Source organism: Struthio camelus, chromosome Z (genome assembly GCF_040807025.1).
Source record: "Struthio camelus isolate bStrCam1 chromosome Z, bStrCam1.hap1, whole genome shotgun sequence".
NCBI lineage: Eukaryota > Metazoa > Chordata > Aves > Struthioniformes > Struthionidae > Struthio > Struthio camelus.
Genome location: NC_090982.1, coordinates 70,039,960 through 70,057,336, shown reverse-complemented (window position 1 = coordinate 70,057,336; position 17,377 = coordinate 70,039,960). Strand labels below are relative to the sequence as shown.

Genomic DNA, 17,377 nt, shown 5'->3' with positions numbered 1-17,377 from the left:
AAAGAGGAACACAGCACTGTATTGCTTCTGACATGGAAGTACTATTATTTACTTGCCCTTTACAGTCAATGTGTTAAAAATATGACTCCCCTTTGAGAAACAGTGGTCTTGTTGGCATTCTTTGTTTGACTAGAGGAAGTAAAGCTAGAACTGGTTTAAAATCAAGACGGACCTCCTCAAAGCACCACAGTATGTCAGACACTTGTGTCAGTGGACTACGAACCTGAGTACATTTAATATGGTAAACCTGAGAAATATGTTTAAAAAAAAAAACCCTTCTCTGTTTTCAATGCTATTGCAAAAAGCCTTTTTCCCGCCCTCCCTTACTGGTATGAAGGCATGTGCTATTTTCTCAAAGAAACATAACGAGAGAGAACAGAGACAAAAATATCCTTATCACAGTTTGAGCAACTTGTCGCGCTCTGCGCGTCGCAATACGAGACGAGCCAGGCTTTTAGGGACAGCGGGATCCAGCGGCTCCCGCCGCTCACCGGCTTTCCTGCCTGCCCCCGCTTCGACCTAGCGGCACACAAGGCCCGCACGCGGCGGCGGCGGCGCCGCGCAGCCGTTGGGCCCCGAGCCCGCCCTGGGGCCCCGGGCGCCGCCTCGGCCCGAAGGCCGCGGCTCCGCGCCCCGCTCAGCGCTGCGCCGGCGGGAGGCCGGGCGGCGCCCGAGGTGCCAGAGCCCCCCCCGGGCCGGGCCTCCGGCGACGCCGATCAGCCGCCGGCCGCCTGGGCCCTCCCGTCCCGTCCCGTCCCGTCCCCGCCTCCTCAGCCCCCTGCTCCCCCCCCCCCCGCCCGCTCTGCTCTGCCCTGCCCTCGCCGCTCCCCTCCCTCTCCGCTCGCCTTCGCGTTTCCTGTCTGGGCGGAGGAGGTTTGGCCCTGCGACGCCGCCGTTCCCCAGCGGCGGCGGTAACCGTCATGGCGGCGGCTCTCTCAATGTCAGCGGCTCTGAGGCGCCTTGTTGCGGGGAGAGGGGCCGCCGCGGCCCGCCGGACTCCGGCCAGGTAACGGGGACCCCGGGCGCTTCGCTGTCGCTGTCGCGTCGCGTCGCGCCGGGCGGCCCCGCGGCAGTGGGGGCAGCCCGGCGGCTGCCGCCCGCGGGGTTGTTGCTCGTCCGAGGAGCCTGACCCGGGCCTAGGGCTTCGCCGCCAGGCGCCTGGGCACCGCGGGCCCAATGTCAGCGGGCCTCTCGCCGAGGCCCTGCGCCGGGCGCGCGTGTGCCGGTGTCTCCCTGTCTCTCCGTACTTTCTTCCCCGCTGTGACCGTCCGCCCGCTTGGAGTCCTTGCGGTGCCAGAAGGCCGGGAGCTGCTTGAAAGAGCAAACAAGCCCCGCCGTGCCCGGCGTCGGTGGGCAGTGCTTGTCTGCTTTGCTGTGAGGAATACGGGGAGAGCGATGGCTCCTTCCAGCGCCACCACGGTCTTCCCAGAGAGCTGTTCCCCTTCTCCCTTTGCCTTCTTCTGTACCCTGTCCCTTTTCCTCTTCTCCTGTCCAAGATCTGTTACTTCCTTTCAGAGGATATGTAGCTGCTTCTTCACTGACTCTGGAGATGTGTGCATGCGTTCTCTTCTGTGCACATCACAGCACAGAAGCATTTGTCAGGCTCCTTTTCCCTCTTATCAGGAGGAAAAATTATAGTTCAGTACAATTTATTATAATTTGGGGGTTTTGTTTTTCCTTACTAGTTAAATCTTTAAATATGAACCTGAGTAAAAAATAGTTTCAATACAGCTGTAAATCTGTGCATGTTTATATATATATGTGTGTGTGTGTGTGTGTGTAAATATATGTACAGAAAACTATATGAACGTACATATAAGGAGAAAGAAAATCATGTTTTTGGCTATACTAGCTTTTTGTACTCTTTTTATGCTCTGACTGTCCCACTGGTTACTGCTGCACCTTCTTGAAATGATACCTGTTTTTCAGTGCTTTGAATTAATCTTCAGTTTGATTTAAAAAAAAAAAAAGGCTTTGGAATCTGTGTATATCACTAAATCACAGAATGGTTCATGTTGGAAGAGACGTCTGGAGATCATCTAGTCCAACACCTCCTGCCCCGCCCCCCCCACCCCAGTCAAGCAGGGTCGCCTAGCGCATGTTATGATACGAGTTTAGGAATTTCTCTATGCTAACTCAGAGACTTCCTGTTCGTGATGGTAACATCTTGCATCTCGCTTTGTGGAAGGGAGATAAAGGAATTTTCCTACTTCACAGCATTGTAAACGGTTTTATAATATAAACTACTTAGGCTTGTTTTCCAGTTGCAAGGATAAACAACTATCCAAAAGCCTACTCCTTTGAGATGTCAATGGCTTGCAGCATGTCTTGCACCTGGGTTTACAAATCATGTGATCTTGGTTTCCTTTCAGGTAGCATTTTGACCGATACAGTTTGGTTCAAATAGCTGCTTTATTACAGCAAATTTAGAGTATATTGGTACAGTCTTTATCTATCTAATTTAATATGGGAGTAATCCATATATCTGTCAATCTGTGGAAAGAATGTACTATATATATATGCTAGATAAGAACATCTACGTTTACTTTAGGATTCATGCCTAATTACAATTACTAAGAGTAAAAGGTAATGCTGCTGTTCAGAGATGACCGAGTAAGGTGCTGGAGTTGTCAATTGTGAGGACATTTGGATGAATTTTCCATCACTTTAGCACTTTTGTTAACTCAGTTTCAGAATAAGGTTCAGGTCTAGTGTGAAATGGCTTTGGCAAATTACAGGTTCATGTAGTTTGTCTAAATTATCATACTGGAGTAATGTAACTTATTGTTTGAGCGTTGTAGAATTAAAGTTAAAATCTTCAAGGAATGGTTTTATTTGTAGTGGGTTTTGCAATTTTTTGCACATCAGACTTCTGATAGTTCTCTGATTTTTGGAACTTCAATTACCGAGTAATATGGCTGCCTTCTGATTTTGAAAACTTCCCAAGATCACTCTTCAGTAGTCACAAGAGAGTCTACTCTGATTTCCATGAGTTGTATTTGATTCTTAGAGATATTATGACTTCCTCTAAGGAAAAGACTACATATACTAGTGTATGTTTAAGCACTTTAAAATATACTTGCCCAAGTTGCTTCATGATTCCAAGCAGGTGACTGTAAACGCAATGAGGAGGTAAATATTCAGCCCTGAGTAAACAGAATGTGCAACAGTATTTCCGATACCTTTAAGAAGGAAGTTCAGAGTGGAGCCTTGAACAGAAGCGGTCAAGTCTACCATTCATCTGGCTAGGGGTGAGCCAAATAAACTGTTAGCAAGTGACTTGAGCTGATCTGGTAGGCAGTTCTATATTTCTGTATGTTGCTTAGATCATAGTTTTGAAGAATAACGCTTTTATGTTGTAAGATCTGCTAAGGTTTCAGGACCTTGAAAGTATGCTGAACGTGCTTTTCCGCGTTCGACCTCTTCAGGAAGACAGATGCATCCTGTCTGTTTAATTACTTCCAATTTTATGTCTCAGTTATCTTGAGCCAAAATTTGATTAAAGAGTGTAATTTAAATAATGCAGTTAAGTTTCTACAAGATTCATGTGAATAGGAGACAAATAGATATAAATGTCTTCATCTTGGGGAAGGTTGCGTTGTCGCTTTGTATTAGAGAATCTGGGTAGGTGGAGTTCAGAAAAGAGAACTCAAAAGTGATCTGTATTTGAAGAACAAGCAGGTTTCTGCTGAACCTGAGACTCGGCCATTCGTTCCAAAACAATTTAGTATTTTTAAAAAATTACTTTTATTTCCTGAGATATTGCAGTCAGGATACAAAAATACAAATTTCTATTGCAGAAGCAGCATATTTTATGTGTGCAGGTGTAATATCTGGCCATGTAGCCCCTGCATTTCATAATAATGGATTATTCTTGTCACTTTTCAGTGATGGAGGACGGTTCTTTGAAATGCATTACTTGCCTGTCGTAATTCTGTTGTAAAGAATCTGAGCACAATCACAAATGTTTTGCTAGTTCTTCATAAATGGACACCTGAGGTTATGAAAGTAAAGAATTTTCTACATTTTTGTAGTAGAAATCCTGTTATTCAATTCATGGCATATTTTTAAGGGAATAAGGAAACCTGGAATGCCATTTAAATCTAATTCTTCAGTTGACATGTGTTAGCAAGTAAGTTTGCTCAAAAAAAAAAAAAGGTGGAGGGAGCCACTTTTATGGGAAAACAAAGTACTTAGAAAAGAAACCTACCAAATTTTTCAATACATATCTTGCTCTTTTGCCAACAATAGAGAATATGTTTATTAAAATTTCAAAAAAAGCTTTTTAAAAATAAAATTAACTTACCTCCTTTTTGGTATTAATTTTTTTTCTTCAAAATGGTGTTGGGCTTTTTTGTGGTGTGTTTTAAAATGTGGCTACTTTAGTAGACTTCCTGATCTAGATCTTTGTAGGCCACAGAGCTACACAAAGATGCACAAAGTTTGGGTTATATCTGGTTAATAGGAACACTATTTAGCCAGTGTTACAAACACTTTTTTCCTTTTCATTTCCTTGTGTTCATTACTATATAATTTTTGTCCCAGCAGCATGCCTGTCTTTGTTTTTAGTTCTGCTATTCAGTCTAGAAATTCAATAAGAATTATCTTCTTATACAACACTTTTTCAAAAACAAATAATTTATTATGTCAAATTAATTAATTTTCATAATTATTTTCTATATTGGAAAAACTACTAAATTCAATAATTAATGAGCTGCTGAAAAATCCTTTTTTCTGACTGCTAAGCTTGTTTGAATGTCTATTTTTATATGGTTATCTCTATGTATTATTTACCTCTTATGCCGCTCCTTTAAGTTCTTTGTATGATTTTGGGTATGTAAGTATGAAAACTTTGACTAGCCTTGTTAATTGAATTAACAAAAGTCGCAGATTGAAAAAGTTCAGTTAGCTCAATAATTTGGCTCCGTGTTTGTTATTTACTTACTGGCAGACATGCTTTCTGTCAAAGTATTTTTATAGATGATACAAAAAATTTCATAAGTCTTTTTCCCCTCACTGTGGGGTGGAAGAGATTAGTGGCTATTGCCACTGCTGAAATTTGTTTCAAGTTCGAAATAAATAGCATGTTGCAGTAATCATATTATTTATTATTTTATCCGGCCAGAGAACATATCAGCCACTTTACATTATCTCCCACAGTATTTGTGAGTAAAAGTGGTGTTGCCAGGTTCAGGCGTGTTAGAGACTTTTCTTTTTTTTTAATTTTCTTTTCTTTAACAGTACCTTTCATGGGTCACAAAAGACCCAGTCAGGGCCACAAAGATGATTAAGGGACTGGAGCATCTCTTGTATGAGAAGAGCTGAGTTTTTAGCCTGGAGAATTAAGAGGTTTGGGGAGGTCTTAACAACGTTTATAAACGTTTGATGGGAGACTGTAAAGATGATGAGGCCAGACTGTTATCAGTGGTGCCCAGTGAGAGGATGAGGGGCAATGGGCACAAACTGAAATGCAGGAAATTCCACTTGCACATAAGAAGACACTTTTTTACTGTGAGGGTGCTTGAACAAGTTGTCCAGAGAGGTTGTGGAGTCTCCATCATTAAAGATAATCAAAACCTGACAGGACAGCTCTAGCTAACCCTGATTAAACAGGAGGGTTGGACCAGATAATCTCCAGAGCTCTCCTCCAACCCCAACTATTCTGTGCTTCTGTGAAATTCTGCAGCATTGAACTTCATTGTAATTAATTCCTGTGGGTAGCTGCATTTGAAGTCACAATCTGGGTTAAAATTTGAAGACAAGATAAGGGAAACAATTCTTTAAGAAGGCCTTGCACTTGCATGGTGGTCTTTTACATAGTTTCATTTGGTTGTTTATAGCGGGGGGAAAACTTTTAAAATATACATTCATCTTGAATTTTACAGTCCTTTTAATTCTTTTTTTAATACATATCAGACAAAGTACAGTGTTGAATCAGATTATACTACTATGCAATAGTACAACTGTGAACTGAAATGCAGAGTAAAGCTCCAGGGAGTTTCTTAGTCGTAAGATTGCTGAAGTGAGTTGGAGCTGTGAACAGATTCAAGGTGAAAGATGTGGCGAGACAACTAACATAGCAAGGGGAGGAAAAGATGAAATGCACTGCAGTTCTTACAGTTAATGAGGTTAAGTATAAAAACAAGACTCAAGTCAGCAGTGTTTGAACTTGCAGATAGCCTGAAGCAGGAGTTTGGGGGAAGTAGATGTTCCATATATCTCAGTGTGCGAGTCATTTAAAACCATCTCTTTGACTCCAACCACAGTGTTCAAATAATGATTGTGTGGATAGGAGAGGGTCTAGCAGCCAAATCTTGCAGGTTCACTGGGACTGAAAACATGATCAGTGGTTATGTTTTATTGCCACTTATCTCTTGAACGATGATCTGGTCTTTTTTCGTCATAAAGGAAGGAACTCCTGCTCCGTCAGTTTTGCATGCTTTGAGGGAGTAAGGAGGAGATAGGTGGGACAACTTGAGTCCTTTTACAGTACTTCATGCAGGATCTCAGATTACTAATTCATCCCTACTTGTTTTGGTCCTGTAAGATCTGACTGAGGCTAACCGCATATTGGTTTAGTCATGACTGGTGTGTTGTTCATGGATATGCACCTTTATTACTAGGTGACAGTGGCTCTGCTGAACCAGAAAAGTGTTTTTGTTTCCTTGCATGTGGTTTCCCTATTTGGTTTTATGGGCAGTAAGATATAAGACTGCTTCTTGTTTCCTTTAGAATGGAAAGAAGAAGCTTTGAAAAGACCCCATGGACAGAAGAAAATGTTAGGTGTAGAACATTAGAATGTTGCTGTCAAAATCAGGATTTCTGCCACAGCTGAGAGAAATATTTGATTCTCTTGGAATTTGTAGAACCTAGGATTTGAGAGATGAAAAAGTAAAAAACACTATGTATGATATAGTTTAGCATTCTTTTAATGCACAACTTCTGTCTTCTGGAGAGCTAAGATCAAGATCATTCTTGTACTTAGTATTATATGGGACTTCCATAATGTTTTTTAAAGTTCAGGTAGTTTCAGCCTCAATCTAGGTGGGGAATAGAGCGGGTAGAAGGAAGTGAAGGTAAGAGGGTTAGAAGGGGAAAAGAGGTTGGAACAGCCACAATTTGAGAATCGGGGGGGAGAGAAACATGTTGCTCTGGAAATGTCTGTTTTTCTAATGTAATTACAGACAAGTAAATAGACAGAGCAGGGAGTGATGACAGCAAAATGTTCCTGACGAGATTTCTTAAATTGCTGTTCGTTGTTGGGCATGTAACTTGGAATGACTTACTTTAATTACATCTGATTCCTTCCCTTTTGGAACTGGAAAACTAAAATACCCAAATGGGAAGGATGACAGACAGCACTTCTAACTAGAGAAGGTTTAATGAAGAGAAGTACAAAGATTTTTAAGGTATGCTTGAATTGAAAGATAACTTTACTAAATAAGTTATGTGCTCACTTTGCACTAAAACAACTGAAAGGCTTTCTCACCAGCCTTTGACAACTAGTAGTTCTGGGCTGAGAGAACCGCAGGTCATTTAGCTAAAGCTTGGTGTATCTTTCAAAAAGCAGAAGACTGAAGTTTCTTGGCACTCATATTCTGAACCAAGAAGACATAATCTTTTCCCTCAGTTGACTAAACAGTTTAAACTGGGTTCTGATACTGCTTTTGAAAATTACACCTCTTTTGATTTAAAAAAAAATCTTTTATGTAAGAAGCTTTTACGCTGGTATTGCCTAATACCAAATGTGTGGTATGTTGAAGTTTGAGAGAAATGTATTTGTATGGCTTGTTACAAGTAATCTCAAAATTTAATTTATGTCGTCTATCTCAATAGCGTATTTCTGTGGACTTTCGCTCTCAACTAATCACTACCAAAACCAGTCTGTAGTATTTGTGAGGGTGCGGGGGGAATAAGTGCAGATCAGATCAGCAGTAGGAATTATTAGACCAATGTATTGATACAGTTCTCTCCCATGACGCTCTGGGTAATTTCACTCATTGGTACGTTAAGCATATGTTGATGAATGGTAGGGATGGAATCACTTTTTACAGTCTCTTAAAACTTTTGGCTGCATTCTCAATATCGAACATTGCTTTTGCTGATGTCTTTGTATAACTTACCCTATGGACAAATCATCTATTTAGTATAATAATAATTTCTAATCGGCCACAAACTTGTAACTTTCTGTCAGTTTTTTTAAATGGATCTGTGAACTTTAAGAATGCTTGAAATCAATGTCATGCATAAGGCAGATTTTTGGAGATACAAAACCAAGGTTGCTACTTAATTCTATTTGGGAGTAACATGTAGTCTTTTATAGTATGCTTTATGCTGACCTAATATTAAGATCTTTAAGTACAGATGTTTTCCTGCATCACAAACTGTGCATTCATGGTTCTTTAAAAATGAATCATGTCTGTTTGTACCTTTTTTTCCTTTGTTACCATAAGGCTGAAATTAAACAAGTAGTGTTCTGAGGAATATTGGAAAGGAAAGATATCCCCCTCCCCAGCAGGGAGGGAAGTTTTCCTTTGTTGACCAAATTGACCATTTTAAGAAAGAAAAATTACATGTATTGGAATGCTGAGAAGCTTACGTAGTTAGCAGGGAAGCCTGAGCCTACTCATAAATAGTTTTTAAACTTGTTCCAGCTTCTGTTTTTTTTAAAAACTCTTTTGTACTAACAGTTTCAGTAAATTTGCATAATCCTTTAGAGATTATTTTTATTTTTTTTCCGTGTACATATTTGCATTCTCATGAGAATGATGCAGTGAATTTCAATATGCTTTTTAAAATTTCACTTTCTTGTAAGAAATTAGAATTGAGTGTGTTACAAAGTATATGAGTGAATTGTCTTGAGATCACATCAGTTATTGTTTCTTGTAAGAGATGCTGTTAAGCTAGCAGGAGGCAAGCTGAATAGTTAACGTCACCTTCTTAATAATGCATTTCAAATTATAAAATAAGAACTGATGTTTTGTTACAGAGCTGGCAGGCCAGTTTTTCCTGAGAAATGAATTGTGTACTTCTGTCTGAGTTTCAAAGTGCAGTTGTTCCTTCCTGCCTGTATAACAGTATATTTAGGTACTGTTTTGTTAATGAACCACTTTCTAGCTGCAGTAATTTGTGTCTGTCTTAGTCTCCCCTTGACCTGTGTCTGATATTGAGGAAGTAAATTAACTTTTGACTAAACTAGACAGACTGTAGGCAGCTCCAGAATGTGTGTGGGCAAACACTTCTTGCAGCTGCTTATTCTTGTAGTGTTAACATGGAATATTTTATGAACGGCTTCAATTTGTTATGTTTCAAAATCATCATTTAATGTCTTTTATATAAAATAATTGAAGACCTTGCTTGTATGAGTGTATACTCAATATGCTTATACTTTTTCTGATTGTCATTTGCTATCAGTTATGTAATGTCCTGCCGCGTGTTTGTGATGTCATTTTTATTGATGTCCAAAACCAAAATTTAATTGTGGAGAATAATTGTTTTAAATTTTTCCTCATTTCCACCTATTTCAGTAGTGTTAATTCTTTGAGATTTTGTGGGGATTTTTTTTCCTCTATATAAAAAAATGATTGAGACATCTTAACTTATTAATGTTCAGCAATACCCTTCTTGATTGTCAAATTAGAGATGTTTTAGCTATTTAAAGACCTAACCGTAAACAAGTGGCTTGTTACTTTCAGTAGAACCACTATCTTTTCAAATTTAAAAAAAAAAAAAAAAGAGCTAGTTTTCATACAGTAGTTTTGACTAGTCTGTCGTGTATTCAGGGAGTATTTGTATGTGCTGTGTGAGTTATCTGAAGGAAAATTTTGCAGTAGTGATGTTCTGTCATATGTCAGTGTTGAGCGTGCCTAACAAGAGAAAGAGACAAATAATTTGAATGTTGTCTGAAATGGAATTCAAAAATAAGGTTTATGTCTTAAGCGCTAGTTTTGCCTTAACGTTTTATTTCACTTTAGAAAGGAGTGAGCAACAGCAAGACTAGTAGTCTCTTTTCAGAGCGCTAGTAGCTGCTCAGACAGTAAGAACATGGAAGAGACTAGAAAGGGAGAAGAATAGTACTGGGGAGGAGGAGAGGGTCAATATATAAGTAAGAGTTCAAGAGAACACACAAATATGGTAGCTGGTAGAGTTATTTTTGTTTTCAAAGGTGAATTCTCCAATAATGTTTGTTAGATGTGTTTACAGTAATAAAATAGCTGTAAACAGAAAGATAAAATAATTATGGAACAACACGGCAGTCAAGCATTCTTTCAAAACAGCGCTCACTTAAGTAATTTGGCAATTTCATGAAAATGATCTTGTACCACGCAATAATTTTTCCCTCATCAATTTAAACAGTTGCTGTCCCAACACTGCAGATACTTATATGCTACTTTATAGAAGAAACTGTGTGATTTTTTTTTTCTGACCTGGTTATGTATAATTGTTACTTGCGCTTGCATGTGACATAGCTTTTAAAGGTTTGTTCTAATGATTTTTATAAGACTGCACTTGGGAGCACTGATAATAGATCACTAATATTGCAGTCAGCCACTTGTTTCAAGCCAAAGATAAGTGTACATTGTACAAGCTAATTGCCACATTGGCCCCATTAAAAAAAAAAAAACCCTTCAAGACGAGTGTTTCTTTAAAAAGATACATGATTTAAAATGGATCGTTACATAAAGACTACATTAAAATATTAAGTCTGATGGTTTGGTTGCAACATAATGAGGCTAAAAAAACAAATGCAAATACATAGCAAGGACTTGATGAATCTAATAGGAATTAATGACTAGCATGATGTCAGGGAGCCACGAGGGCTGGCTGCTCCTGAAGGGAAGGCAAGTTGGGAGCTGAGAGTGACCCCAACACAGGCAGTGTCCTCCCAGTTCCACGGCATCTAAACATGGGCAGAGCTGGGTGCTGGCATGAGGGTCTGTCAGCACAGTCCCAGACAAGGCAAAATGATGAACCAGGTACAGAGCCCATCTAGGGAGTCCATTCAAAAGCAGAAGGAGACAGAGCCGGAGACAGGACTGGAGACAAGCTACAGCATGGGTCCAAAGTCCCTCCAGGCAGCAGGGTCAAAACAAGACTGAAGCCAAGCTACAATGTCTGTCCGAGGGGTCCAGCCAGGAGATAGGGCCAGGGCTGGAGACAGGTACACTTAATGTAGCACGGGCAAGGACTTAAGGCTCAGACCTTTAGCTCCTTAAATGGAGCTCCTGGGCCACAGGCGGGGGGGTGTGGGTGGAAGCCCTGGGTGAGGTGGTCAGGGTGTTAAGGCCTGCTAGTGCCTTCACAGTCCTGACATGTGGTCTGACAGAATTCAGTCGTCAGGCTGTTAAGCGGAATTGAAAATTCAAATGATAATTACTCGTGCATGTAAGATGGCACCATTGGTGCGTTTTCTCCTGATATAACTCATTAGGTAAAGAATAACGAAATAACACCATGATTGTTCCACTCAGAAGTAGGTAAAATAGAGGATTTGGGGAAAAGTCAACAAAGGAGTAGTGTGGACAGACAGAAGAAGAAAAATTGGGCTGCAGTGTGATTAAGGTGTGTGATATAATGGAGAGTAGCTAGGACAGATGGTAATGCTAGAATGGTAGCAGTTCAAAGTGGCGTTAAAGACAAAAGCTGGACATTGTGAAGGAAATTGAAGAGAGGAAAGTGGCTCAGACGAGACAGAGGTGATGAAATAAAATCATTCCCAATAATATTAGCCATTCCCTTCTAGAACAAGCGCTGAGAACATACAGATCTGGAAGGTTGTGTTCCATTTGTGAGGCATTTGGCTGTCTCTAACTGATTTTTATGAAGTAGTACAAACATAAACAAATAGATAGCTCTTAAATAAAATTTTTTTTGCAGCTGCTCAATGACTGAGGCTTGCTAGCCGAATAGATGCATTGGCTTCTTTTGTGAACTGTTATAAACCAAGATATAATTCTTCAGCCACACTTTAAGAGATTTCCTACTCTAGTTAAATAGTTTACAGTTGAAAGTTTGAGGGCATTAAAATAAGAAAGAAGTTGCCTTAATTTATATGCCATGTTTTCTAGACCTTGCCCGTTACCTTGAGATTAATAGAATATGTATTACTTAAACCTCTAAACTTGGTCCAATAGGAAGGCTAAATCAAGAGGAAAGGATAGGGATGGAATACAGGACTGTAGTATGTCCTAAAACAATTTGAGTAAAGATTTCTCTGTGTTTGCATTTGTGGTTGAATTTTACATAATTCAAATGCTCTTATTCAAAATGCATAGATTTCCCTAAGACAGAGGTGGGTTGTGGAACATTAGTTTCATTCCTCACGGTTTTGGAATTGAACCCTTTGACTTTTGTTCTTCTTTTATAAAGAGAGCACAGTTTTTAGTTATTGTCTAGTTATATGAATGCCTGAATGTGGATGTGTGGGGAGAAGTTTGACATTTAGAAAGCACAAACCGAGCAAATATGTCACCTGTGTATTTTTGTCTTTACTCCCTACACAACTTTTCCCTCTTCCTTGTTAGTTTTATTAGCTTTGTAACTAGATAATGTGAAATTCAGTTGATAGTTGATATGGCCTTGTCAGCTTTTCTTTAGTGCTATTTGCCTTCCAGCTGACTTGCCTCCAAGAGATTTCCATTGATCCACAGGGAATCTGCCATCCTTGGATTGTGATCTGAGGTTAATTTCTAGGATTAAGTCCTCTGGTTTAGAGAGTAGCATGTAATGAAATTGCTGATCAGCAACTGTGTAACAGATGACAGTAGTTCAGAGCTTCTCTTTCGCCTGACAGTTGGGCATCTTATAGATTATGCTATTGCTGAAGAAAGCAGTACACCAAATGTCCTTACATAATGAATTTTATGACCCCTACTACAAAAACTTTTAAATGATTTTTGGGTCCTTTTATTCTTAGTGTGGTAAGCCCCTCTCTTGAAAGTGTTCCTGGTCTATTCTGTACTGTCTGTGGTAAGCAACTAGCAAACTAGCATACTTTGAATACTGGGATCTAGAAGCACTCAACATGACTTTGTTGGGAACACACCAGTTTAGTTTCAAGGAAGAACAGAATTCATGTTCAAGGTGATTGAGAAGCAGTGTGGTATCAGTCTGGGCCCTGCTCGGAGCTGGTTCAAGAGGTGGAACCCTCGTTTGCCCAGGTGCTGAAATGAACCTGAGCTAGCTCTGTGGGGTCTTGTCCAGCATATTCCTCAACTCGAGCTGTTTTCATTGTGTGGGCTTGCAGCATGCAGGCACCCATCTAATTAATTTTCCTATAAAGCAGAGCGCTCAACAGCATACTGCAGATTCTTGGGTGACTCTGCAGGAGCAGGTTGGGCTTGCCTGCGCTCGTTATTTGGCCATTACTGAGTATCCTGATATCTGTACTGCTCTTTGTTGTGTTTCAAGTGGTGTCAGCTTAATTAGCTGGCTAGAGTGCAGTTTAAATGGACCCTGTTTGAGTCCGGGGAAGTTCAGGCCTGGCACTAAGTCAGACCTAAGCTCCCTCTCCATGCTGGCCCTGGCAAGTTATTTTAATGAGGCAGACTGGTGGTGGGCGACGCAAGCTGAACTATCTCTGCACAGAACTGGCTTTTGTCTTCAAGACTTAACTATGGCCCTTCCTAGCATGGAACTGGCTATACTGCTCTGGTCCTAATGTAGTTGTAGAGGGAGCACAAATGTATTTGCATGGTACTGTGGTTCAGCTGGCTGTCTGCAGACATGCCATTAGCATTTCTCTATCCGTGGGATAGTTAAAGTACAACCCAAAATAATGAAAATTTAACTGTTTACTACTTTAAAAAAATTACTACTTAAAATTATTACGTCAGTTGAGTTCCAAAGGCAAATGAACTTAACAGTTGGCTTTGAAAAGTGATGCTAGGTTACAAGCCACAAGTCAAATGCTAAAAGTTTTATTGTTCATTTAGTATGTTTAGATGGCTAGTGCTTGATTTTATAATGCAGCCTTGCCTAACATAAAAGCACAATCGATCCTTGCCCCTCTCTCCAAAACCACACCTGGAAAATATATATATATATATATATATATATATATATATATAAAATATATTTGTATATGAGTCTTTTAGCAAGTAGAAGCAGTGTTTGTATAATGTTTCTATTTCAATTTTAATTCTTTTTGCCACTCAATATGGAAATGTCAATAGTTCAGATGAAAAAGGCCAGTACTCCTTTCATCCATTCAGAAACATAATTTACTGTGTTTATAATTTAACATCATTTTGCAGGCAGAGGAAAAATTATGATGTGCCAGTGTTGTCTGAGAATGTAACTATTTATAAATGGGGAACTTGCCTCTCCTCCAAACCCAAAGGTTATTCATGTAGTTCATACCACAAAATAGAACTACATGGTGGCCACATATGCTGTTTGGCATTATAAACTTGCATATTTTGTTTATGTTGGGATGTTGTAAGAATAAGAAATATATTTTGGTAAAAATAAAATGTCTGTGATTCTGATAAGTCATGGTCACTTTATAATTCCAGTTTTACAATAGTAAATGTACTACCAAGGAAGTATTATGCCACTTATTTAAGATTACTTCCCACAAGTTCAACTTTAGAAGCTTTCTGTATAAAAATTCATTGTATTGAGGCTAAATACCATGATCTGTACCGTATCTAACACAATGGAGCGGGCAATCATTAATGTCTTTATTTTAGCCAAAATAACGTTATGCCAGTTTGTTTTTAGTCTACTTAATTGCAGCATATGACTAGGTTGGATGTTACAGAAGGTCTGAGCTGACAGTTTTTCCATGTTCTTCATTTTTGTTAAAGTTTTTATGGTGGCTATACACTATGAAGCATTCCTGTTAAATGCTGTAATATTAAAAGATGATCCAAGAATGATCATCTGTACTGTATATCAGAGGGTTCAATACCAAATTCTGCGTATATGTATATGTACACGTATTGGTGTTGTGGTCGTTCAGGATCAGTATACCTAAAGCTCAACGTAAATATTTAATGAGTGCCTTCATGTTTCATGAGGCACATGAGGCTTTCTTTAAGACTTTTTTTCACCCGTCTGTTGTGATCTGATTGCTGGTGCTGTGATAGCTAATTTTCTCTAACATATCTCCAACAGTTGGCCAAAAGGGGGTGCTAATAGATCAAACAGTTGGATGTGTTGCATATAGAGCTTAAGTAGATTTTTTTATTTTCTTTTCTTTTTTTTTAATGAATTCAGTCTTAACTACTAGATAAATATAAGTTTTTTTGCATATGAGCAGTGTATAATGTGCCAGTAACAGTGGTGTTCTTCATGGAAGGCGAATTCATGCCTTCTAAATATGGCTGCTTTTTGCCTTCCATTAGGTTTCAGAAGGATTCTTTATTACATTGCTGCAGGTTCTGTACCAGTCACTTCCTTCGGTATGACTTCAGTTACTTTTTGTGCTATAGAGTTAACTAAACAAAAGAAAATAGCAGTAAGCATAGGTTGTTTAGCATAAATTTAAGAACTTCAAATTTGTTGAATTTCAGAAATTGAATGCAGACAGCTAAAATTGTCAAGATAAATATTTAGGCCAGATGCCTTAATTTTCTAGTATGTCTGTAAAAGTTATTGTTAATATTCTTCAAATTTAATGATTGAATTACATTTTGAAGTCTTCATCCAAATATCACAAAAGGCTTTTGCTGTCCGTTTTTGACTGATTTCTCCTGTTCAGCAGAACTGGTTAATGGTGTCAACAGAGCTGGGGCCTCTACAGTTAGTGTAAGAAAGGAAGAGGAGACGTATAAGAAGGTGCCTGGAAATGAGGAACTCTGCTATCCCCTTGTCGTGGGATAAGATTGCCAGGAGAACTGAAAGTAATGTAAGTGTTGTAGCCAGGACTGGAGAATTTCAAATGGCTTCTTAATGGACCTCTCCTTTTTTGTAGCAGAGATACGGAAGCTATTTGTGACTATGCTAAGAGCAGCAACTGACTGTGAAAAGGGAGTACTTTCTTCCCATGGAAGACGTGTTTAGATGATCACAGGATTTGTTCTTCCAAAATACACAAAACATACAGAAATTTTGAACTCTGCAAATTCACGTTGTGTGGTGTAGCATTCACCATTCATTCATTCATCCTTCCTGAACTAGTGTATGGATATTTTTACAAATATTTAACAAGAAGACCATGTAGTGTACTCTTTGCTGAGTTTCTATTCTTGTCTTTCTATTCATTAGAAAAGAATTTTAAGTTTACTGTGAGACTCTAAAACAATACATTGTAGCCATAACCCAGTCTGGATGTAAAGTTCAGCTCTTACAATGTCTTTCTTAAGAAATGCATATTATAGAAGGAAAAAGTGACTTAAGCCTTTTTATATTTCCAAGACTGAAGCCCAGAAATGTAATTAAAATGTGTAGATGCATAGTAGATATTAAAGCAAAGTTCATGCTGAAGCTGGACTGTGATTAGACTAATGCGGAAGACAAAGTTATGTTATACAAAGTTATTTTTTAAGTGAACTGTTCAAGTGAGTATAATGAAATTATAATAAGTGATAGAGATCATTAGATGGTGGTAATGTAAAATGATTATAATGGAAAGTATAGATCAAGTTTAAAGAGTTTATAGTGTTCAGCGCAATGCTTGGGGGGAGAGGAGGGAGAAAGTACCTCTTTTATAATTACAAACCAAACAATGTATCGACTGCTTTGAGTGATGGTCTCCGTTTGCAGCAAAAGGAGCTGCTGTATGATCATGCTGTTAGCCATATTTGTGGAAGCACAAAGACACCTCCTTATTTATGTGACAGACTAATGTATAAAGAACAAACAAGAAAGCTATGCTCCTTTAAGAGGAGTATACTGAGGGAGAAGGGAGTGTGATGCCAGATATATCTGAAGGAAGAGGCACAGAAAGACAGACTTCAGCAGGAGGAAAGCTTAACTAAGTTTCTGCTGTTTTAAGTCTAGCATCTTAGCCAGCCATATAGCCTGGCCTCCTTGATGGCAGAAAGATAAACAATTCAGATGCAGCTTTGTGCAGGATTGTGCTACAACCCAGGAACCCACAGAGTTGATTAGCCTCAAACTAAGCTTTTGGGAAAGGACCTGCCGGCAAGATCATGAAGGACAAGGGTGACGTTTTTTATAAAACTTTTTTTACTTTTTTCTGACCAATTCATTTTCGTTTTTTTGTTTTAAAAGGCTAGTGATTCTAATAAAACCTGGGATTTGCATTTAAAAGCTTGTTCATACGTAGCGGGGGAGCTCACTGTAAGAAAAATGTTATGATGAATCCGTAACAGAACTTTGGTCAGCTTGGAGTCCCATCATACTCTGCGTATTAGATGGTAACTGGGAAGGCGGCTTGATATGTATTTCAAGTGAGAGATCAACATAC

General features: G+C 39.2%; 1 protein-coding gene across 3 annotated transcripts in view; it reads left to right on the top strand.

Annotated features, from left to right (window-relative positions):
* The first annotated feature begins 801 nt into the window (after positions 1-801).
* LOC104146841 (NADH dehydrogenase [ubiquinone] iron-sulfur protein 4, mitochondrial) overlaps positions 802-17,377 on the top strand; it is a 46,205-nt gene continuing 29,629 nt past the window's right edge. Inside the window, exons 1-2 of one of the 3 annotated variants that reach the window (XM_068928745.1) lie at positions 881-1,006; positions 15,710-15,853. In XM_068928745.1, the coding sequence (XP_068784846.1) occupies positions 15,852-15,853 (2 nt within the window). In that variant the 5' untranslated portion in view covers positions 881-1,006; positions 15,710-15,851. Of the gene's footprint in view, positions 1,007-15,709; positions 15,854-17,377 lie in introns of all 3 variants that reach the window. The other 2 variants (XM_068928743.1, XM_068928744.1) reach the window with 2 other exon arrangements.